The 23,390-nt window shown below is 43.1% G+C and overlaps 1 protein-coding gene across 3 annotated transcripts in view; it reads right to left on the bottom strand.

Annotated features, from left to right (window-relative positions):
• Positions 1-10,407: 10,407 nt before the first annotated feature.
• Positions 10,408-23,390, bottom strand: part of Acsl6 (acyl-CoA synthetase long chain family member 6) — a 60,409-nt gene continuing 47,426 nt past the window's right edge. For all 3 annotated transcript variants that reach the window (XM_020180527.2, XM_074057235.1, XM_074057236.1), the window contains exons 18-21: positions 22,855-22,998; positions 21,626-21,727; positions 20,751-20,822; positions 10,408-14,191 (exon numbers count right to left, since the gene is read on the bottom strand). In XM_020180527.2, coding sequence (XP_020036116.1) covers positions 14,054-14,191; positions 20,751-20,822; positions 21,626-21,727; positions 22,855-22,998 — 456 coding nt within the window. In that variant the 3' untranslated portion in view covers positions 10,408-14,053. The remainder of the gene's footprint in view (positions 14,192-20,750; positions 20,823-21,625; positions 21,728-22,854; positions 22,999-23,390) is intronic.

Genomic DNA, 23,390 nt, shown 5'->3' with positions numbered 1-23,390 from the left:
ACCCATTCCTCAGTGTCCTCATCAGGAGTGTCAAGTCTTGAAGAACTTCTCCTCCCTCTGTGCTATCCTGATTGCTCTGCAGTGCAAGACCATCCGTCTCCAGAAGAGAACATGGAAAGAGGTCTTCAGGTGGGTGGTCTTCTCTCCTCAGGTGCACCAGGGCTGCCATCGCCCCTAAATGAGTCCAGCACACTCTGAACACTCTGGGGGCAGGGGCTGCTGATGGGCACAATGGTGCACATGAACTCAGGTCTGCCACACACAGAGCAGGGTCACATGAGAGATTTTTCTGCTCTTACATTGAAGCCACAGAAGTCTTGGATTAAAACCAAAACAGCACTCCTCAGTGGAAATGGATGTGGAGCCCTGTTGTATAAGCAGGAAGGCCCTGCCCCAGAACCATGCACCCTTACACTCAGTAAAACCATTTGCAAACCTCTTCTCTGATCAGTTTTGAGTCCTGGTACTAAAAGAAAATAGATTCCCACTCATGCCCTTCCCCACCCATCCCAACTGTCACCTTCTCTCTGCCCTTCCTGCAGGGATAGCTTTCATAAGTTCCAGAAGCTGTCAAAGGTTTTGAATCATAAGACCAATCACTGCCTAAGCAGAGAGAGGCTTGTTAAGGTAGGTGGAAGTCTGGGTGCAGATGGCAGTAGGCATAGGAGAGCAGGGACATTAGTCTCTAAGTGAAAATGCTTTGGAATAGTTCTAAGCCTGTCTCATCTAGATGAAGAGAAGAGGGATCATTTTTGTGCTCAGGCAGGTGGAGGACAGTTTAAGGAACAGGAAGTTCCTAATAATGGAATGCTGTTGAGGCAGCCAGGGTGTTTGTGAGGGCCCGTGAAGGAGCAGGATGAATTGGCCTATGTCTTCCTGCCGGTGTTCAGCGTTAGCCTGCTGCTGAGTGGGTAGGAGGGGATAGGGCTACCTCCATAAACCATCTCATGGAGCCAGATTCCTGTCACCTTTCTGTATGGGCTGCACATCCCAGAGGAGTGGCCTGCTCAGGGATTTGGTGTCACAGGGTGATCTATAGACCAACCAACCATAGGGGCAACCTGTCCTGGGCCCACACATCTAGACCCGGGAAGCAGATCTCAGTTCACCGTGTATCTCCATGCCCTGCCCTAAAGTAGACCTGGTGATGGTCACAGAGACACTAGGTAGGTTCTGGGAACCATTCATGGCTCCACCTTTGAGCTGTGGAGTGCCCAAGGAGTTCAGAACTCCCTGGGACCCATGAAATCACCATGGGTCTCTCCTAACAATTCCATGTAAAAGAGGAAGCAGAGTCTCACTGCCCCAAGCCTTGGCCTAAAGGTCAGCCAGAATGACCCCTGGGGAATTCACAATCCCAAGTGGCCAAAGGCTAGTTTTGTACTAGAGAACATCACAAGGCATTCCATGGAGATGGTAAACCTTTGGCACAGCTTGGGCCTATTCAGGGGGCAGGGAACTGAAGAGTACTGGGGCAGGCAGGAGTCTGACACACTTTGTCCTTCTCCCTTTGTGATTTAGATCTGCTAGGTACCCTGGCACACTCTGAGGAACTATATGGCAGAACTCTGTTCAAGGACCAATGGGTAGCTAGACCCCTGCTCCCTTTGTCCCCCTGAAGGGCTCTGTGCAAGTCACCACCCCTCTCTGGGTCTGTTTTCTCATATGGCAATTGGAGGGACGATGAGCCTGTGGTGCTGACCTCATGGGAGACAATGAGTTTGTAGGGACAAAAGGAATGCACAGGAGTCCTGAGGTAGATTTGCCCATGGGTGGGGTGGGGTGCAAATCAGGACAGCAGCAATGGCAAGAAGGAGACCTTGAGTCCTCACTGTCAATCTGACACAGGTATATGGCCATCTAAAATTTACAGATGAGAAAACAGGCTCAGGGAGGCCAGGCTACCAGACCAGGACAGCCATCAATGAGTGTTGGGACAGGAGTCTAGTCTAAAACTGCCATGGCAGTTGTCAGAAGTTTGGCACAGCCAGCTAGGACACTTCTAGGCACAAAGTTTGGGAACTGGAGTGGTGAGTGATGAGAGAAGAATGGCCTTGCTAACTCTTGTTAGGAAGGGACTTCCAAATGGGCCACCCTGTGCATGAACATCAAGAGATGCCATGGGCAGCAGAAGGAGAGGGTGAGTGACCATGCCCAGGGCCAGGGGATCCCTGGAAGCAGCAGTGGACGGGACCCCTTCCCACCTTTGCCCACTGTCTGAAATGCCCCATCACACATGGCCTATGGACTCTGGCAGGTCTGTGCACACTGAATAACTGGCATCACGGCGAGATGAGCTGTAGCCACAAGACCCAGGGCCTCTGGAGCCTATGGGGACATTGTGGGTAGTGTCACATACCTTGGAGATGTGCCAAATGCCAGCCTGGGAAGTGAACAGAGGCAGTCGGTGACCCCAGGTGCCAAGATGGGGAGCTCTCAGGAGGTTGCTTCAATCCCTAGACTATTCTAAATGGGAGGCCCTGGTGGTGGCTAGAGGCAGGTGGAGAAGCCTTCAGCATAGAGGCCCTGAGTCAATGCCACAGTGTGTCATCGAAGGTGCCATACCTTACCTGGGCATGTTCCTAAGTGTCTTTGTGAAGCCAGTCACCACTATGAAAGATTACACACATGTGAATGAACACAGGCTGGGGGACTGGGGTCAGGTAGAGAGGGCGCCTTGCTGACCCCTGAACCTAGCACACATGAGAGCCTCACAGCTGCGCAGTTGCTAACCACTGTACCCATCCTACCTGGTGATGCCCAGAGTTGCTTGACTTTACAGCTGCAGGTACAGTTGACAAGTCCATCAGGTATTGACCATGGGAGAGTGACACCAGGTCCTCCAAAGTCAGACTGCACGTGGGGCAAGGAGGGCTTTTTCACCTGAAGCCCCAGTTTCTGATGTTCTCAGAGTGTTGGGCAAGAAGGACCCTGAATCTATGACCCCTCTTAGCCCTGCCCAGGACTGAAAGCTGGCCCTAGTGCAGGTGTGGTGTCCTCTGGTGGCCACTCTTGGTAGTGCAGTATGAGGCAGGGTGGTCTGAAAGGTGGAGGGGCTGTTTATTAACCACCTTGGTTGTGTGTCTTCTAGGGGAGGGGAATAAACTTACAGAAGAGGAGGAAGGTGAGAAGATCCGCCCTCACTGATGGGATGGACCTGGTAAATTGGCTGTGTAGTATATTTAGCTCCGTCCTTGCCTCCTGATAAATGGGGACGTTGGGTGCAGCGAGCATGGGCCACCCACAGGAAGGTGAGACTCTGAGGTAGGATCTAGCAGGGTTTCCTGGAGTGGCCGTTTGAACCCAGCTGTGAGAACACGGGGGAGCCTGGGTGGGAGTGAGAGGAAGGCTGACCCTAGCATAAAGACCCAGAGACCTGTCTCTAAGCCACCATGCAATGACCCAGGTCTGTCACTGGCCTGTCCTCTACCTGGCTCAGGAATTCCAAGTCATTTCAAACATCAGTGTTCTGCACGCAGCCTCCAAATATTACTGTTTGCCACCAGAGGAACATCTTGTCCCAGTTCCGAGGCATGGCACAGCTCACCGCAGATGAGAGGCAGGGCTGGGCAGGCACTGGGGGCAGTAAGAGTGGGGCGCACAGGGGGCTGGCTCCTGAGAGCCAACAGCGTTTATCCTGTAAAGCATGTCACTTTGAAGTATGTCACTTTGTTGCCTGGTAATGGCTGGGACCTGGGTTCAAACATCCAAGACAGACACTGGGTGACCTCACAGCCACCCCTGCCATTGCTCCAACCTGTCCTGTGAGCTGGAGCCCCGGTCAAAGACAGTCAGCATCACCCTGAAGATCAAGAGGAGCAGAGCCATGGGGAAATGCTCAAGTAAGTGCCTCATCCCAGGTAGTCGAGGACAGAGAAAACCCTGGACAGTAGGAAAGGGAGTTTGTCAGGCTGGCTTTGGCATCCCACCTCACCTCTGACCTGCCCTGTGACTGGAGTGTGGACCTCAGATCACTCAGCCTCAGTTTTCTTATCTGAGAAATGGGGAGATCCCTCAGAAGGACAGGTGAATGGGATCTTGGTCCTTGACCAAGAACTGAGAACACTGCATCAAACAGAGTGCAGTTGGGTACTGGGACTGGGATGTGTACTTGGGAAGACCCCTGACGTAAGCCACCCCCTATATTTAGCCACCAGGTTCCCATCACAGCAATGTGTGCAAGTGGCAGATCCCTCAGGAAGCCCTGCTACACAGTCAGGTGCAGCCCTGATCTTGGCAGAGAGGACATAAGTGACCCATGCAGCCTGAGCTCTGCAGGCTCTTCCAGCACTGACATGGAGGAGATTGAGTCCTGTGATGACCAGAAAGAGAAGGTGACCACCTCACTGTCCCCCTCCCCTCCTGGTGCAAGCTTTTTCCACTCTATGTCCACACAGGGGTCCAGAAGCTCCAGCTTCTGAACACGACTTCCAGAAGCCCATATTGCTGGCTGCCATGCTGGGAAACTCTTCGGGCTCTGGGTTTCTGCTGATGCTGCTGAAAGTCTCCCACAGTTCTTGCAGTCAGCCTTCCAGTCATCCCCACAGAGAGGCACCCACATCATCTTGACCTCCAACAGCCCCTCCCCAGTGTAGTCTCCACCACCCCACTGTGACCACAAGCATCCTGTCACAGAGCTCTCCAGGTCCCTCTACTAGCTGTCTCTCTGTCATCAGGGGAAGGGGCAAGGTTGCACCATCTAGATCAGCACGATGAGGACAGTGGCAACATATCCTAGTATGTCCTGATGACCCAGATGGCAGGCCATTCCCTCAGAGTCCTCACTAAGCCAGGCTGTAGCAGGCATGGAACTCTACACACTGTCTCTGCCTTCTTGTTGCATTCTAGTCAGGAAGGACAGACATGGCAGCAGAAGAGAGTGCCTGATGCTCAGAGCCTGACCCAGCGAGGGGCGTGGGGTGGAGCAGTGTGCCCAGCCCTCACATGTGTTGGGGGACCAGAAAGAGGCTGGAAGTGAAGGAGCAGGGCTGGGAGAGATGAGGTCAGGTTCTGTCTAGGGCCAAGTGGCTCTGGAGGACCTTGACTTTCTCTTGGAGAAGATGGAGCCCCCTGGAGTTAGATCAGAGGAGGTCAGCAGTGACTTTGGCCTATGCATGGACTGTTGTCCAAGATGGAAGGAGGCTGCTTGGGACGCTGCCATTGCAATCCAGCCTGGGAGAGAGGGGGCCGGCAGTGTGTGAGTGTCATGTAACCTTGGGGTCCACGGGATGTGCTCATGTGTGACTGGGCATCCAGGGCCAATCTTTCTCATGTGCTGTGTTTCCAGCTGCAGATTGGTCATTTTGCAGCCCTGCTCACCCCGTGATGGGTCAGGTGCCTCACTGCACACCTCCAAGACAACCTCATGCTGCCAGAAGCTGCCATGCCTGTCATTATCAGCCACCTGCATAACCCTGCGTCTGAGTCCCACATGTGTCCCGACCCTCAGATGTGAGGCAGCGGGGGTCATGGCTGTGCTGCCCACAGCTGCATCTTCTAGCTCACATCAGGCCTGGCATGTAGAAGGTCACTTGGCATCCAGCTGTCTCCTCTCTTTGGCTTGGACTGAGACCATCTGCTGCCCAGGTGCATTGATTCTGTCATCCCTGTGGCTTTTCCAAGGTGGTGTGAGGGTAGGAGGGGAGGCTGTTGGGGGAGTCTTTCACTATTAGCATTTGGAAAGAGCCCATCTCGTTACAGAGGGACTTCTCTCAGGAATCAGGAGAAAGTGAGGACCACTCAACCCAGCTGTGAGCCTTGTGCTCAGGGCTGAGTTGGTCCCACAGGGTCCCTGGCCACTGTAAATTGGGAGACACTTCAGGTCCTTGCCTTAATGGCTTGTTCTCTCTTCAGATCCAGGTGAGCCACCAGGATAGTGCTCTAGATGTTATTTATAGTGACATGAAAAAACATACCTGGGTTCAGGACAAGTCCAAGGGCTGGAAATTGCTAAATGTCATCACAGCCTATTTCTCCTGTCTGGAGAATCAGCCAGCCACCAGGGCCCTGTACCCCACAACACATGGCCACAGGGTGAGGGTGGACATTGTGCAGAGAGTGACCTGAGCACTAGACGTTCCTGGATCTCCTCACCACCCTAGTGGCTGCTGGATTCATTTATCTTTGCTTGGCAAAGATATGAATAGACCGAAGAAAGGAATGAAGAGAAAAATCTTGTTTCCTGGGCAGTGTCCAGACAGCCACTGTAAGGGATCCTTTCTGGCTATGCTGGGAAACATATACTTCAGAAACAATCAGGGGCTAGGGATGGAGTTCTGTGGTAAAATGTTTTCTTAACACACGTAAGGCCTTGTGTACAAATCATAGCATAGCTGAAAAAGAAAAGTCACCAATGAATGGGAATTGCATGATCTGAAATGCCACATGTTAAAATTCATGCATGTGACACAAAAACACATTATAGTGAGCCAAGTCGGTGTTCCAGTCACCAAGAGAAGTTCAGAATCAAAAAGTCTGGGCTCAGAGACCTTGGGCAAGTTCCAAGTACTTTGTTACCTGAGTCTTCATCCAGACGAGGAGGTAGGGTGCACAGCATTCCTAGGTGCAGGTTACTGCCACCTGTGACCATGGGCACCACAGGGCACCCACTCTTCCTTCTTGGCTGACTACCACAGTTCTCCCCTTGTGCCCATGAATACTGTCCTGTGACCGTTCAGGGATCCAGGCCCCTTCTTCCTCTTCTCCAATCCTTTCTCATGCTGTACCTGATTCCACTGTCATGGCTGACCTAGAGTGATGGAGTCTTGCCCACAGCAAGCCTCACCACTGCACAAGAGAAGAGAGAGAATCCCTCTTCTAGACCACACTGTTCACCCCAGGATTGCCAACAATCTCATTGCAGTGCCCTGGGGAGGCAGGGCACTGGTGAATTTGACAGAGGGGCCAATCAGACAGAGAAGTCTATCAGATCTTTGTGGGCCACAAACAGCAACTGTGCATGTTGTCCACACACTGCTTTCTTTCCAACAAGCTAAGCACCCCCATCCAACCATTGGGCCAATCATCCCTAGAAGTCGTATAATAAACCCTCTTGCACCTTATTATACCATTTTAGTTATGGGACTAGGATTGGAGAGACCCCAATCATACAGAAAAAAAAGATGAGGCCTAGGGAGGGCAAGAAACTAGAATCAGAGGTGACAATGTCCACAGGAGCGTGAGCCCATACTAGAGTTTGTTGAGAGAAGACTCTAAGGCAAGGGCACTGGTAGGTAGAGGAGCTCCGTGGAAAGACTTGCTGGGTTCCTGGAGCCTTCGGGTGTGTTTAGGAGATATGGGGAAGGATTCTTTTTAAATCTTTTAAATCCTTGGAATCTTCAAGCTTGGGAGGGCAGCATTCAGCACAGGTGGCTAGAGACTAGAAAGCCTGTTGTAGTGGGAAGTCCAACTAGTGGGGCAGCAGTGAGGGAGGATGGGAGGACACTTTGACAGCTCCAGACTGAACTAGTATGTGCTGTAGTCTAAGTCCTCTTCTGAGCAAGTGTCACTAGATTTCTTCAGAGCCAATGCATAGTCCACCCCTAGCCAGGTGGTCCTGGAGCTGAGCTAGAGGTATATCAGCTGTTTGGGTAGGGACTCTCAAGTGGTGGGGGTGTCCCAGTACCCAGGACCACAGCTGACCACCTCTCTATCCCTCTCCCACTAGAACTGAGCATCCAGGAAACATTGGATATGTCAACATCCATTTACAACTGTATCTTAAATACATCTTCAGTGAGGGACGTAAAGTCAAATGTGGAACAAATTGGATCATCCCATGCAGGATAGAGAGGAGAGTTACTCTGCCTTGGGCATCTCATGACATCAGGCTAGGGTCTGTTACCTGTACTCCAGATCACCTGGAGTAATGTGTAAATAGTGTATATAAAAAATATAACCTTTAATTTTAATATTAAAATGATTTCAAAAATAGCATGGTCATCATTTTGTTCTTTTAATTGCTGTGTTAATAATGAGACAGAGAATCACATTTTATGTTGAAATAAGAAATCTTGCAGATTTTTCAGACTTTTTGTGCAGAATTATGAAGGGCCAGTCTCCTTGTCAGACATGCTGAAGGAAACACACTTCCACCTTGCCCAGAGAACGTGTTTGTTTCGGGATCATTAAATTGGGTGAGGGACACAGGCCCCTCCTGACTCCTAGACTAGAGGTTGTAGGTGCTGTTGCAGAGCCTAGAACATCCACTGGAATTTGGTGTCTTTAAAAATAGCATTTGCTAAGGAAATGATTGAGGGGGAAGGACTGGGTTCAGTAAGCAACCATTAAGGAGGTTGAGGGAGGGAATCAGACTCAACAATGTGAGGACACAGTTATCAGGGGAGGCTTCACAAAGGGAGACACTGCTGAAGTTCAGCAATAGGTAAATAGTAAAACCATAACCGCATTTCTTAAAGACAAATAAATTCACAAATCTACCAAAGAAAACAAAGAGGAAACATGAAAATATCTGGGATAAAAGAGACATCACAAATGGCGTATCTATTTAGAGGCTAATAGAATATAACAGATAGTTTTATGTTCATAAATCCAACAACAGATTCAGAAAGTTCTTCAAAGATATAATTTACCATAGCTCACTAAAGAGTAACTGGATAAGTGAACAATCCTATATCTATTTAATGAATTTATAGTTAAGAATCTATGGACAAAGAAAACACAAGGCACAACTTCGTTGATAAGTTATACATATATGGAATCATATATATATATAGAAATCACACATATATGGAAACTTAATATCGCTACATAAAATATTCCAGAAAGTGGAAATCACAGGAGAAGTTATTCCTCAACTCAATTTTCTTGAGATTACCGAGCTCATTTGGACAAAATCAACACAATGCCAAAATGAGAGAGAGCACTGTAAGGAGAAGAAACCAGAGGTCGATACTCCTCCTAGTGCAGAGGAGAGGTTCTCAACAAAATCTCCACAAAGGGACCCCACAAATATATCAGCAGGATATGAAGTCATAGCAAATAGGGTTAATATGGGAATGCAAGACTGTTTCAATACTCAAAAGTGAGCTCGAGTGTATATATCCTTATCAGTACACTGAAGAAGAAAGTCATATGATCCTCTCAACAGGTACAGAACAAAGTTGAACCCAATGCAAATTCCAAGCGGAATGAAAACACTCCACAAAACAGGATTAGAAAAGATTTTCCTTAACCAATTCCACAGTTTACATTTAAGACTGAATTGACTCTAGGCATTGAGATTCCCACCTATAATCCCAGCACTTCAGGAGGCAGGAGGATCTCAGTTCAAGGCCTGCTCAGGCAAGGGTAGTGGCAAAGTCCTGTCTCAAACACAAAACAAAAATGAAATGGCTACAGGTGTACCTCCCAATACAGCACTTGCCTAACATCTGCAAGGCTCTGGGTTCAATCCACAGTACCCCAAGAAAAGATTGAATTGAGAGATTTGGCTTATTATTTTTCCCCACACTGGTGACCCTGCCAAGATAAATTATTTTCAAACTATTTTTATGTAATTAACAATCTTCCCAAAATTCCAGGGTATGCCATAATCAAATTCTGCTTGAACTGAAGTAATATGAAGTGAAATTAAGCCAAGTCTTGTTTATACCTCTAGTATCAAGTGCAATGTTTGATAAGTGGTAAGCATTCCCTTGGAAATTAATTTGGAAAGCCATCTATCTTTTATTGCATGTAAATCATTTTTATGCTTGAGAATTTATCAAAGTAAGAAAAGAAATAGAAATAGCCAGAGATTGGGAACACCAATGTTCAAGGCCGACCTGGACAAATGAGTTTACTGTAACCCCAGTTACAAATTAGGATCACAGTGCAAGACCAGCCTGAGCAAAAAAGCATGAGAGACTCTCTGAAATACAACTAAAGAAAAACAGCTGGCAGTGTGGCTGAAGTGAGTGCAGGGTCCTATGTTCAAAACCCCATACTGCCAAAAAAATAACTAAAGCAAGAACTCACAGGTTATTTGCACCCCTGTGCTCATAGCAACATTCTTGACTATGACCAAAGGGGGAAACAACCCAAGTGGCCATGAATGGATGAAGAATGGTGAAAAAAGTGTGATCTATGTATCCAGAGGGATACCATCTATCCTTAAAAAGGAATGACATTCTGACACACAGTGCCATGTGTTAGAAGTTTGAACACATGCTAAGTCAACTAAGCCAGATACAAAGTGACCGCCCTCTATGATTCTACCTTGGTGCGGACCTCACAGGGTGCACCAGAGATTTTGGAGTTCGGGGAATGTGCAGAGCATGTAGGAAATGCTGGCTGGTGACACAGCTGGATACTGTGTAGCTATACAGCATGATTGGTGATTATCTCATATGCTCACATCATGGAATTATGTGGTCTAAATATACAAAATAGTAATCATAAACAAGCTTGAGAAATGAAAAATCTTTATTTTTTACAAAAGTTTTCATAAATGCATCTTTTATATGCATGCTATTATAACAAAGCAAATGAAAATATACGGTTAAGATATTTCTATGCAAATGTAAAAAGTAATATTCTAATCCCCCCAATTTTTAAAAATTGAAAGTAGAATAAGCAATTCTTCAAAAAATAGCCATTTCCCCGCATGCAATCATCACAATGGTTTAACAGGGAAAATTAAAAGAATCAGTCAAATGAATGTTTAATGCCACTGTCAACTCATGAATACCCTTTGCATGTGGGACCAGGTTTAGAAACTTGTGTTCCAAGTATTAGCTATTGCCTCTGTGTTACAACCAGTAACGTGGACTCATGGAAGAGTTTCCCCTTCAGGGTTTGGTTCTCGCCTGGATGCTAGTGTCATTCTTAATGCAGACACACAGCAAGATAATGCAGCACACATGAGAAAAAATTTACATGACTAGGATCCTTTTTACTTCTCATTTAAATGCTTCCTTAAAATAAACACTGGCAAGAAAATACAGCTAACTTACACTTTACCAATTTAATACATGATTATTCATTCTTTTTTTCCTGAGATATTAAGTTTGCAAGTTTGTTTTCATGCAAAAATACATTTCCCATTCTTTACATTCATTTTGTAATATTTTATATTTTAAACAACTATATCATATTTGTGCTTTATACATTTGGAACATAAAGAACAATTTATTTTCTTTATGGAAAAATTAGAGATTGTTGGTTTTTTGATGCAATCAAATTAAGTGCTGACTTCAAGTTGCTGAAACATTTCCTGATTGTAAAAATTGCAATGGAAATTTGTTTTTTCTCATACTTGTAGTTTCACCTAAATTTCAAATGAAAGTGACTTGTATATGTGAGGAAGTCACGGCATGGTTAATCCTTGGACTTGGGAATTTGAGTGCCCAATATACAGAGCTCAGCGTACTACTTCACCTGGCTAGAGACTCCTATTCCATCTGGAGAGGGAGTCTCAGTATTACATAAAGATATCTTTTATGACAAAAGGAAAAATATTTGTGTATATCCGATTTTGTAATACACACAAAAGGATTGATTTGTAAAATGTGAGAATAACATACTTGAAAGAGAAACAGGTAAAAAGGCCAAACATTCAATCATAGTTATGCTTAAGGAACCAATTTTCTATAACACCTCTAAACTTAGACAGGATGTAATACCCTTGGCTCTTGAGTAAATAGTCTTTTTCCATAGTGGTGAAAGTGAAAAGCAATTTCCCCAAAAAAACTAAGGCTGGGAAATCTGGAGCAAACGGGATTTTTCCATTAATGCATGCTATCTCATTTTCCCTTTACTACAGAGCATTAGACTGACATGCAATGTATTTAGGGTCCATGGTTTGCTTTTCTTGGCATATCTGCACTAATCCATTCACTGGTACAAATGTGATTATTTACATACAGTTCAGGAAGTCCAGTAGAAACCTAAGATCTTTTGGTGACAACCTTAAGTTGTCCATAATTAATCATTTCTAAGTAGTATGAGGTATAAATACAATCAAAATAAGTTTTAATAATTTTCTTGAGTTACATTATTTTAAATTCTTTTGGAAGCAGGCTTGGTGGAGAGGAGGCTGAGGTGGGAGGATGTTGAGTTCAAGGTCAGTCTGGATTACACAGTGAGATCAAGACAAGCCTGAGCTACACAGTGAGACTGCCTCAAAAAACCAAGGGTTGCAAATGTAAGTCAGGTAGTATGCTCGCCTAGCATGTGCAAGGCCTTGGGTTTGAATCCCTGCCCTCAAAAAAGTAGTTCTTTTAGAATGAAAGCCAACTATGAAATTTTAGTCACGTGTAAGGACAATGTAAAGCTACTTGCCCTTAAAATAGTATGAACTCCCAATTCAGGTAATGAGTTTCACTTTTAATTGGTCAAATATGTAAGTAAGTATTTAAAAAGTTGGTGTTATACAAATGTGACCTTGGACATGGTATGTGCTTAGCTCAGAAATGCTTTTAAAAACTGATGTGTACAGAGCTGGGGATGTAGTTTAGTGGTAAGGCACTTGCCTATCATGGGCAAGGCCCTGTGTTCAATCTCTAGCACTGTAAAAATCAAGAGAAATTAATGTGCACACAACTAGCTCGTCAAATTTAAAAGGGCAACAGTGGGTCTTCAGAGCGACATGCCCAAGGTATATGTAAAATATGGACTAAATAATTTAATGAACTTGTGGTCCACTTTTGCCGAGTCATCCCTAGGCCCCCGTGATGAAGAGGGTTTTACCTGCCAACGTTCAATGATGGTTCCGACTTCTTCCAGGGCTTTTGTACTGCAAACTGAGCACATGTAGTTTTGAATGAACATGTGAATCACACGTGTGCTGTCCATGTGCTCTCATCCCTAGAGAAGAAAAACACATTCCTGCTGCACAGTCTATAGCTTGGAACTGAACAGCTATCCACGGAATCAGAGCTTTTGTCATATCAAACTGTTGGCATCCAATGTGTGTGTGTGTAAATACAGATGCAAGAAAGGAGTTTATGGTTAAACCTAGGAGCATTTAAAGACTCTAGAAATGGAATTATGCCATTAGAAAATATTTCTCTATGATAGACCGATAACGTGTTCCAGGGGGATTGTGAAGAGAGTCTTCAAAATGTCTTTGAAAAAATTATTTTCTTTGGAAATAACATCTACCCCTCCCCACGACCTGCCTTGATAGTCTTATTGAAAGACAGTGAAGTTGTTCAGAATTACAGCCATACTGAGAATGGAAGAGGGGAAGACTTCTTCAAGGAACATAGGTACGTTAATTGCTGCCCACCCTGAGAAATAACTGAATTCTCCTCCCAAGTCTCCACCAAGTTCCATTCACTGTAAAGTCAACAGACATTGTTCAAAATTCATTATGGTCAGAAGTCCATGAATATCTACACACTATCCTTGAGTAGTTTTACATTACATTTTATAGGTAGCTCCTGAAGATTTCAATGAACTTTATATGAGAAAACATACTGAAAGATCTTTGTAAGTTGCTATACAAATATAACATTTGTTTTAGGAATATCTGAATTTACATTTTTCATGAATAAAAGTAAAACTCAGAGAGAAGACTTTTTCTCATTAATCAGGATTGTTATGGTTAAGGAATCTGAAGTCAAGTAGAATGTGAGTTATGTTTTGTTTTATTGTGATTCTGTACACCTTTTCATTTTTAAATCTGATTTAACTGTGATTTTGACAATCAGTTATTGAATGAGGTAGTCCACATTGTCTAGATATTCACTGTAGTGTGTTATTCCACAAATAATTAAGTACAATGTATCAGTCGTGTTTTTTCTCCTTTGTGTTTAATAGGAATTCTGTGAACATTGAGAATATATTACTTTTAGTGGTACACAGTTCTTGATTTTCACATTGCCATTTGTGGTATTTTTAGCAGCTTGCTACAATATCATTTTAATAAAAATAAAGTGTACTTGGTGATGATAGAGAAAATATTGTTAAAGACCTCTTGGGACAGGGAAAGGCTCGATCAAAAAATCAGATGCATATTCATTTCCAGCTGTGTCATTTGACTTATGACTTTCAAGAATTACTGTGATGTTGCTGCCCAGCCCGTCACACCGAGAACTTTCCTTGAGCTTCACATGGAGATGGAGTAAAGCTCTTCTATTTGTTTTCTGAAGTACTCTCTCAGCTCTGGTCTCTTAGCCTTTAGTGTTGGTGTCAGCAGGCCATTTTGAACTGAGAACATGTCACAATGGATGTGAATGGCTTTAACCTAAAAACCAAATGCAGAATACATCTTTCACAAAAACCAAACACAGCATTCAATAGCATACGTAACAGCTAAGTCAAAATTAGGTGAATAAACATTTTAGCCCATTTGAGAAATCTAAAGGCTACCCAAACTTTTCCCTTCCTACTTAATCATTTAGCAAGTCAACAGAAATAAACTCACTGTTTACTCTGTGTCAAGCACTGAGACTATCATCCCCTGCCATCAGGGAGTACACATTCGTATCCAACAGAGCCAACTGAGAGACGCTGGGCAAGTATTAGTACAGGATGCACAGGATGAAGGGCACTTCATCCATAACTGAGTTATGGTAGGGGAAAGGAAGAAGCAGTCAGGAAGACTTCCCAAATCAAGTGAGTGCTTAAAAAAAAATGAGTAATAGGCAGTTACCAAAGAGGGAGAGGTGAGTGGAAAAGGACCTCATAGGCAGAGGCAACCCTAAGAACAAGGCCAAGAGGTGCAAAAAAGAAATGCAAGTAGCTTCTTGTTGTTACATAAAATAGGAGGTAAAGTGCGTAACAAACAAAGCTGAAGTGGTAGATTGGCCAGTGGTAGAGGACCTCAAACTCTGTTCTAAAAACAACAGGGGGGGGCTACAGATATTTATACACAGTGATGGCATGGCTGAATATACATTGTAGAAAGATGCTTTGGGGGAAAATTAAGACTGGAAGCATCTGGGCCAACTCATCAGAGAGACGATAAGGACCTATACTTAGGGCAGTGGCAGAGACAGAGACAAGTAAATAGTTTTAAAGGATTCAGAGATAAATGGACATGGAAAATGGAAAGATGGAAAGTCTAGATCTTTAAGGACCTGCACCTACCTGGGACCATTTATCTTTCAACTACTTATGCACAGGTGGAAAAACTCAATCCAATGTGTTTCAGACGCTGTAAGGTTTTTTTCTGCTAGAACTGACAGCACTTTTTATATACTACCTAAGCCAGGTTTTGGTAGGACTCATTGAAAAGGAATACCTGAGTTGAACTCTGAAGGATACGTAGACTTTGGCAAGATGAAGATAGCAAGAGGGAGCGGGAGTGGCTGCTCTATGTCCTGAGCAGAAGAGTGTACTCAGGCAGAGGTAACATGTGCCAAACATGTCCAGGACATTGCAAGTGTAGGCTGAAAGCAGATGGCACAAATGACAAAGAAAGTGATGACACTGGAAAGATTGGCCAAATTATAAAAGATCAACATACCAAGCTACTGGGTTTAGACATGACTTTTTAGGCACTAAGCTCTTTGAAAAGATTCCTCTGTTAAGAATGGACTGATGTGGGGTGAGAAGCTGAATGACCATCTGTGAGCTGGGCTATGAATTGGCTATGGGGATAGAAATAGACTTTGGACTTTGGGGGTAGAAAGGACCAGGCTTAGCAACTGGTTTGAGTAAGAAGGAGAGGGAGGGAGGGAGTAAGGGAGGGTAGGGAGGGAGAGAGAGACAGGGAGGGGGAGAGAGAGAGAGAGAGAGAGAGAGAGAGAGAGAGAGAGAGAGAGAGAGAGAGGGAGAGAGAGAGTGAGAACAGCTCCACTATCAGCTTAGACACTAAGATGTCAGAAACTGGAGCAGAAAGATTTTTTGAAGGCAGGAAGATCAAGCATTCACATTAAGCTTGGAAGGTTTCTGAGACAACCACGTGGACTTTGGGCATCAGATTTATTAGTCTAGAAGACAAAACTGCAGCCTGGGCTTGAGACAGGGAAAGAGTGACCTGCGGGGTAGAAAAGATTCTGCGTGTTAGAAAAGCTAGGAGAATAAGACTGAGAGGGCACAGTCAGAGGCTGCTGTGCTATGAGAACTGTTTATAAGGTCCCATGGTCACAATCTAGAAATACCTTATTTCAAAAATCAACATGCATAAATAGTTGTCAATGTGTCAATTAAGGGCTGTTTTCAGAGTCTCTGATGCTAACAGCCCAGCATCCTGGCAGGTGGGTATTTAAAGATGACAAGGAATTCTTCACTTGGAAAATGCTCCATTACATTTACTGATTCTTCAGATTAAAAACTCAATATGCAAAGAAGATCCCTAAAATAGCTATACTTCCAACTTAGAAAAAAAAAAAAACCTCTAACAAAAAAAATTCTAACAAATTCTGGCACTTCACCTATATTTCTAATTAAAGAATATCTAAAGAATTTCTAATTAAAGAATATGAAAGTTTTCAAAAGAGCACAGCATTAATAAATCAGGTTCATGTTTGTCTCTAAGAAATTTGTCCAAAGGAAGGATTGCCTTTTCCCTTACAGTAGCTTATTTCTGCAATAAGAACGGCATTTTTAAGGGGTTCACTTATGTTGGGGATGGGGCAAATTCTATGCTAAAACTGCAGCTAGGATTATAGGAGCTGCCTTGATTTTACTTCACATTTTGGAAGGATTTCTACCTGCATAACCCCATCTTAACAATTGGAATTCCAAGACTCTTGGTTAAAGAGGGTATCATGAACTATTTCAAAATTAATTTAAGTTCTCAAAAAGTGTTACATTTGAAAATTCTCTCAGTGTGCCTGATATTCAAAGAGGCACATATTTGGGCAAGAATGGGAGTAATACTCTTTGTACTCTATGGAATGTTCTTTCCCCCTTATTTGTCATTATTAAACATATATCATCCTAGGAAACAGTTCCCAAGGGAAAAGCTTAGTGCATGCACTGAAGATGAGGGAATATACAGGGGTTGCTGCTGGGGGTGGTGTGACATGAGGTGAGGGGAAGAGTGGAGATGTGGAAGGGGAGGAAGATGAGGTGGGGAGAGGCAGAGTTTGGTGGAGATGAGGTGGAGGAGGGGTGAGGCAAGTTAGTCAGGTGCTTAGGGATGAGGGGGATGTGAAGGGGTGATAGCTCAAGCCCTAAACCAACCATAGCAGCACCATTCAACTTTTATATAAGATTTTATCTAGGTTCTACTTTTAAAAGTTTGGAAATGATTATATGGTGTAAAATTAATTAGCTTGAAGAAAACATGAACACAGTCTAAATCAAAATGAATCCTAGATACAGTGATTCAGTATAGTACTAACACATAAATGAAAAACCCTCAGCTTTAAAAAAAAGTCTATTCTCGTAGACACCCAATCAACATAGACTTTTGGCAATAGGAAACCATCTAACCAACTCCTTTTTATGAAATTAGTAGCAATTTTAAAAAGGAGACACAAATGCTGGAATACCGCTTCTAGAGTCTTTGCATCCTAGATTTCAGCTATATTCCCGACAGAATGTGAAGAACGAGAGTCTATGTCCGATTACTGCTGTAATTGGGATGAGGTCTGTGTTCAGTCCAGGGACTTGGAGTGGACACTATTGAAAATGTACTAGTGACAGCAGAAGCTACAAAATATACAGTCCAGGAAAGATGGCCGTCATAGAGAGAGCTAGGAATGCTGTTTAGATGGTGAGTAGAATGTGAAAGAACACCAACTTGGAAGGAAAGAACTGCACATGCAGACTGAGTATCTGCCACACCAGCTACCTGGGGCATATTCAAAGGGCAGTTCACATGCTGTCTACCAAACAGTTCTGCTTGAAGAGAGACCCTACCATCAAATCCAGCCTTGCAGAAGGCCAATTGAGCAGCATGAGCTCAGCTCCCCTTTAGTACTTGAGTAAGTCAGAGATACCGATGCCTGTCCCTGTTCCTGGCTGGGCCCATTTAAATTCTTTCACAAAATACCTACACCATCAGCTTGAGTGACCAAAAGTCTAGGAAGTAAATGGAAAACAACTGAGTTGTATCAGTTGCTTAACACATACCTTCACTGTAGGCCCCAAATCTATACTTTTTTTTTCAGAAGTGAATCAACAATAAAACACACTTTCATTTTCCATAACTATAAGCTTTCTCATAAAAACAAGCTGTCTAATTTAGAGCCTATAAAAAGTATGAGAATCCTTATTCTTCATTTATGTCAATCACACCATGATACTGGCTTTCCAAATTTTAATGCGTTTTTGTTGGAGAAAGAAGGAAATGCTTAATGTTAGCTTCCTTTCTTGAGACCACATTTTTGTTACTGAAAAGACTGTATAGAGATTTTTTGCTTAAATTTTGAAAATTAATTGGAGTAAAATACCTCAAAAGTCTCCATTTATGTCAACCCGTAAAAGCATAATTTTGAAGAAATACAAAGTATTTTAAGGTTTTCAAAGGTGTTAGTCAATGAAATATATTGAACTCAATATTGCTTGTAAGTAATAAACACAAAGCAAATAATTTAGGATGGAAGAGATAAAGTAAAAAACTAAAACATTGAAATTAATTAGGGAAATGATCAATTCATTTCTGATTTAAAGGCAAATTGGTTAGTGTTCATATGTATTAATAAGAGGAAATACAATACAAAACTGGTAGTGAGGGCTTCACTATTAAAATTTAAAAACAAATCTATCAAGTACCCATACAAATTAATAAGCAAACAAATGTCAAGAAAAATTATAAATCCTGGTTAAATATACTTGAATACTTATCAGCCACCTACATATTTTAATTATTGATGGAATTGTTGCAAATGCTTCCTATTTACTTATCAAAATATATTTTCCAAAGAAATTAATAATGGTTGGCCTAGTTCTAGGAATTATATGTTTCTGGAAATTATATTTTAGTAAATCAATTGTTTTCTAATTAAAAGTTCAATGCAAGGCAACCCAGCCCAGTAGACTTGAACTTCTAAAGCTTCTGTGGAAAGACTTGAACTCTGTGTGTGTGTGTGTGTGTGTGTGTGTGTTTAGAGTTAAGCCTTCACTGACTATTCATTTTTGAGGAGAGAAAAGGACACGCTGAGAAGGACACGCTGAGGACATGCTGAGACTGGATCGTGGATTAACTGAACAACTTATGTTGAGCTCTGGCTCACAGCTGGGAGTACACCCTCCTCAGGCATGAAGCCTGGTGTTTTCTCTTCTGTGGTCAGTTGAGGGCACACACCACTGTAAAGGGGAGGATGCCACAAAGCAACAAAGAGGACAATGAAAACAAGAAAATCAAGAGGTGACAACCTTGGCAATAAAACTAAAGATCTCTGAATGCCACATGACTTCCCTGCATTTGAGGTCACCATGGTAAGGATAGATCATTAGAGCAGAAATTCTGGTTAAGGCATGCGGAAGTCAAGATCACTTCTCTCATTATGAAAGCAAAGGCTGACACTAGCAACTTGTCCTAACCCCAGCAGAGGGCACACAGGCCTTGGGAATGTTCACAATGCTCAAGGATGTCCACAAGTGCATACTTAGGCTACTGACAGCTGCCCTTCAAATCACCACACAGGCCCAGATCACCTGGGTCTGCGATCACTCATCTGTGGCTGTGCACTACATGGTAACATATGATCCAGTCACACAACCCCCATTAAGGAAAGACAATGAAATCAGTTCTACCAAATTTGACATTTTAAATAGTTATTATGCAAAATAAATCTTTCATTCAGAAAGATACATGTAAAGTTTACTGAATACCTCAGATTTTAAAAGTTTTTTATATAAAGGTCCCGGCTTTAATTGCCCTAAAACATACTGACTGACAAAGGTAAAGCCGTGTTCCTCAAACTGTATTAATGTAAACACCTATTTCAAAAGAAAAAAAAAATTCTTAGATCTTGAAACAATGTTCAGATTTTTTCAGTTTGAAATTAAGAAATTAAAATCTTAACGTTTGGAAATGTTTTTTTAAATGCAAATTAAAATATTATAAGAATTTTGTGTTTAAAACTGAGTTTAAAATGTTTTTAGGTTATTATAAATAAACATACAAAATCATAAAATTCTCAAAAGCCTTGCCAACTCCTTACACTATATTTGAGGGAACAAACTTTTATGATAAACGATTCTTATGAAATGGTTATTTTATGAAAACAATTATTTTCAATACAAAGAAAAACACTTTAAAACAGTATTCTCACTATTTTTCTGCTCAAAGAGTTTTTCTCTGAATTTTTCCTAAAGAGGATGAGTGAATAGTACATGTGAGTAGGACCAAGCGTGCTTCTGGACTGTGACCATCAGAACCCCAGCCCTTGGAAAACTAAACATGTTAGAGGACTCCCTGTCCTCTCCCCTCAGGTTCTTTGTTTGCTCTTTGTAGGAGGCTCTCTGGGCTGACAGATCACTGGCCAAAGGGAAGAACCCAATCTTCCCAGACCGCCTCACAAGTAAGCTCTCCCACTGCAGCCAAGAAGTCAGTCCCAATAAAGTAAAAATAAGATAGGGCTCTGTTGTGGAGCTCGGCAGGCACCTCAGTAGACAGACCAGGTTCACATGACCCATTAGTGACGGTGAGGGTAAGATTTCAGTCTTATGAATGTCTGTGACTCTAAGGACAAGTGCAGCCTCACTCATCCAATGACCTATTTTAGTTCAGGAGCAAGCAGTTGCAGTCAGCCTGAAACAGGCCTTCAGGGGTCTCCTGGTACACAGCCTGCTAGCCGGTCACACCATAAAGGGAGGGAATCTAGGTCAGGGTCACCACAGTTTAAGGTCATTTTTATCACTAACTAAAGGACTAAAATGTGTATAGGGAAGGTAATAATTACCTGTTCAAAAGAATGGAGTCCACTTTCTTTTCCTAACCTCACCATATCATCCAAAATGGCTTTCTTCAGCTCCTGAATTGAAGCACATAAGTGAAATGGTAAGAACACATTGCAGAATGGGGTAGAGGAAACCATGCATTTTGAGCAAAGTGTGACCTGTGTTGTATAGACATGTGCTTCCTCCCACTTAGACTGGCATTCCAGCTGCAGGCCTCTCAGGAAGCACACAATTTTTTTAAAGCATGGTGAGTGTTGCCTCCTCCAGATGAAGCTAGGGCCCAGTGAAAGAAGTGGGGTCTATGGCAGCTGCTGAGAAACAGGCCAACAGATGAAGGGCTGATGCTGAGTCAGAGAACAGAGGTCCTCCTCCTACACATGTCATAAAAAGGTTTCACAGAGGTGGGAATGGTGACTGCTCTAAGCAGGAAGAACCGTCACTGCCTCAATTCCCTTACTATCTCTGTAAACTCAGTGCACAACAAATGCACCTTCTACTCGGTGAGAGTGTGGCCAGTGAGTCAGAAAACCTGTGCTCACATTGACTCTGCTGGTAGCCAGGTGTATGGTTGTGGGCAAGTCATCTCCCCCTTGGACTACTGTCCTCCAAGCTGCAAGAAAATAAGGCTGGAAAAACTTTCTGTGATGACTCCTGGCTTGAAAATCCAATTGCTTATCAAACTTCTAAGAAGAAATATGAATTTCTTCAACAACAACAAAAAGACAAATCTCTGGTTTAGGGCTTCTACCATGTATAAAGTAATATTAGAAATTCCCTATGTCTTCAGATTTCACTGACTACAGACTTTCTGCTCTCTCATTCCATGGTATCATAAAATGCTCAGCAACTTTTGAGAACACAGCCTTGAGATACCAACCTTATTCATACAGAGCTCTGCAAATGGCCCTTCAATTCCTCTCTTCTGGGCCCAGGAGGGCATGACTTCAGGATCAGGCACTACAATGCCCACCAAAAAGGCCTGCAATGCCCACCAAAGGAAACACAGTCATGACAAAAGCTCTAAAGTGGTTAGTTGTGGTCCAGCTTTAAAAATACTCTCTTGGTATTCTCAGACTCCACCCTTTTCTAAAAATAAGCATATGCTTATGAAACATTTGTTCATATGTTACAAAACATTTCCACCAAATATATCAGACATTCTTGGCTGTTTATTTTCTGATGTATCCCCTAACTTTTTTTCTGGGGGGGGAGAAGATTTAAAGACATCAAGAATCAGTAAAATTTGATTGATAGTCACCTTTGATGTTCATGCCAGTCTTTTAGGATGGTAATCAAACAACTCTTGACCCAAATTCTATGAACCAAAACACATTTCCCAGGACTTACAAACCATCTTGAAATTCTTACATCTATATAGTACTCATTCATAAAGAACTCTGTTTTAATTTTATAGCATTTTCTTCAAAAATAATTTAGTATTTATGCATATTATATATATATACACAAAGATAGCACAGAATAGATTTAATCTTTGATATCAAAGAATATATTCGTGATCTTTCTACCTTCAGCATAAGGGATATTGACAGCCAAAGAAGTACAAATCTCCTTCAAATAATTTAATCTTAATAAGCAATATTATCATCAGTACCATTGTTTGCAATACTATACCCTCTTATCTGTAAAGCTCATTTGCACATTAAAATCAAAACTGGGGTTGGGGGTGTGGCTCAGTGGTAGAGAGTTAGCCTAGCATGTACAAGGACCTGGGTTCACAAAAGAGGGAAAAAAGAAAGGAAGGAAGGGAGGGAGGGAGGAAAGAAGGAAGGAAGGAAGAGAAAGAAATCATTAAGAGCAGAAATCCTGAAGTTTTATTTAGCATCTTACCTCAAAAATCCCTTGCAGAAGTAAAGTGGAGCAACAGGTAAATGTGGGAATTTATTACCAGTAGTAACAAAACAACTTCAAGCACCTTATTTGATCTAACTGCAATTTAGGTAATTAAGACTTCTCCCTTAGAAAGGACTTTTCTCTTTTGATTTAAAATGGATGGAAGAATCCTGGTGTCTGATTGGAGATCAATGTTTAATCTGGAGTTTTCAGCAGGTCACTAGGTGTGGGAGGTCTAAAGCATGGGGACCTCACCTTTAAGCTGTCCCCATGGACATAGATTTGTGCCACAGGTTCACTCCGGACATAGATGTTCTCAATCTTCTCCGGGGCAACATATTCTCCCTGAGCAAGTTTAAATATGTGCTTTTTCCGATCAATAATTTTAAGAGTTCCTTCCTGTGGAGTTAGACAGACAACTTCCTATGAAGATGATGCTCCCAAGCCCAAGCCCCTCACCCTCTCCACTCCAGTACTGATCCCAAGAGACTCTTGGGGTGGGGCAGTGAGTTCTGATTCCATTGGCCCCAAGGATGTTCACCTTCCCAAAATCTAGCCATTTTGAATTCCTGGGTGATTAGGGACCTTCTTCCTTTGACTCAGCCCTTTTCCTGGCCTCTACTGACAAGGCTACTGGGGTAACCACCCCTACTGCTGTCTGAGCTCCTGGTCAGACCTCTCCTTAGAGCTCCCAGACCTCACCACCCTCCAAATGCTATAGAGGGCATAGAGGCTGCCTGTCCTCCAAAATGCACCCCACCCTGAATGAGGCTCATTATTGTCTGCCCCCC

The sequence above is a fragment of the Castor canadensis genome, chromosome 16, assembly GCF_047511655.1.
Source record: "Castor canadensis chromosome 16, mCasCan1.hap1v2, whole genome shotgun sequence".
Classification (NCBI taxonomy): Eukaryota; Metazoa; Chordata; class Mammalia; order Rodentia; family Castoridae; genus Castor; species Castor canadensis.
This window is presented reverse-complemented; position numbering and strand designations above follow the sequence as displayed.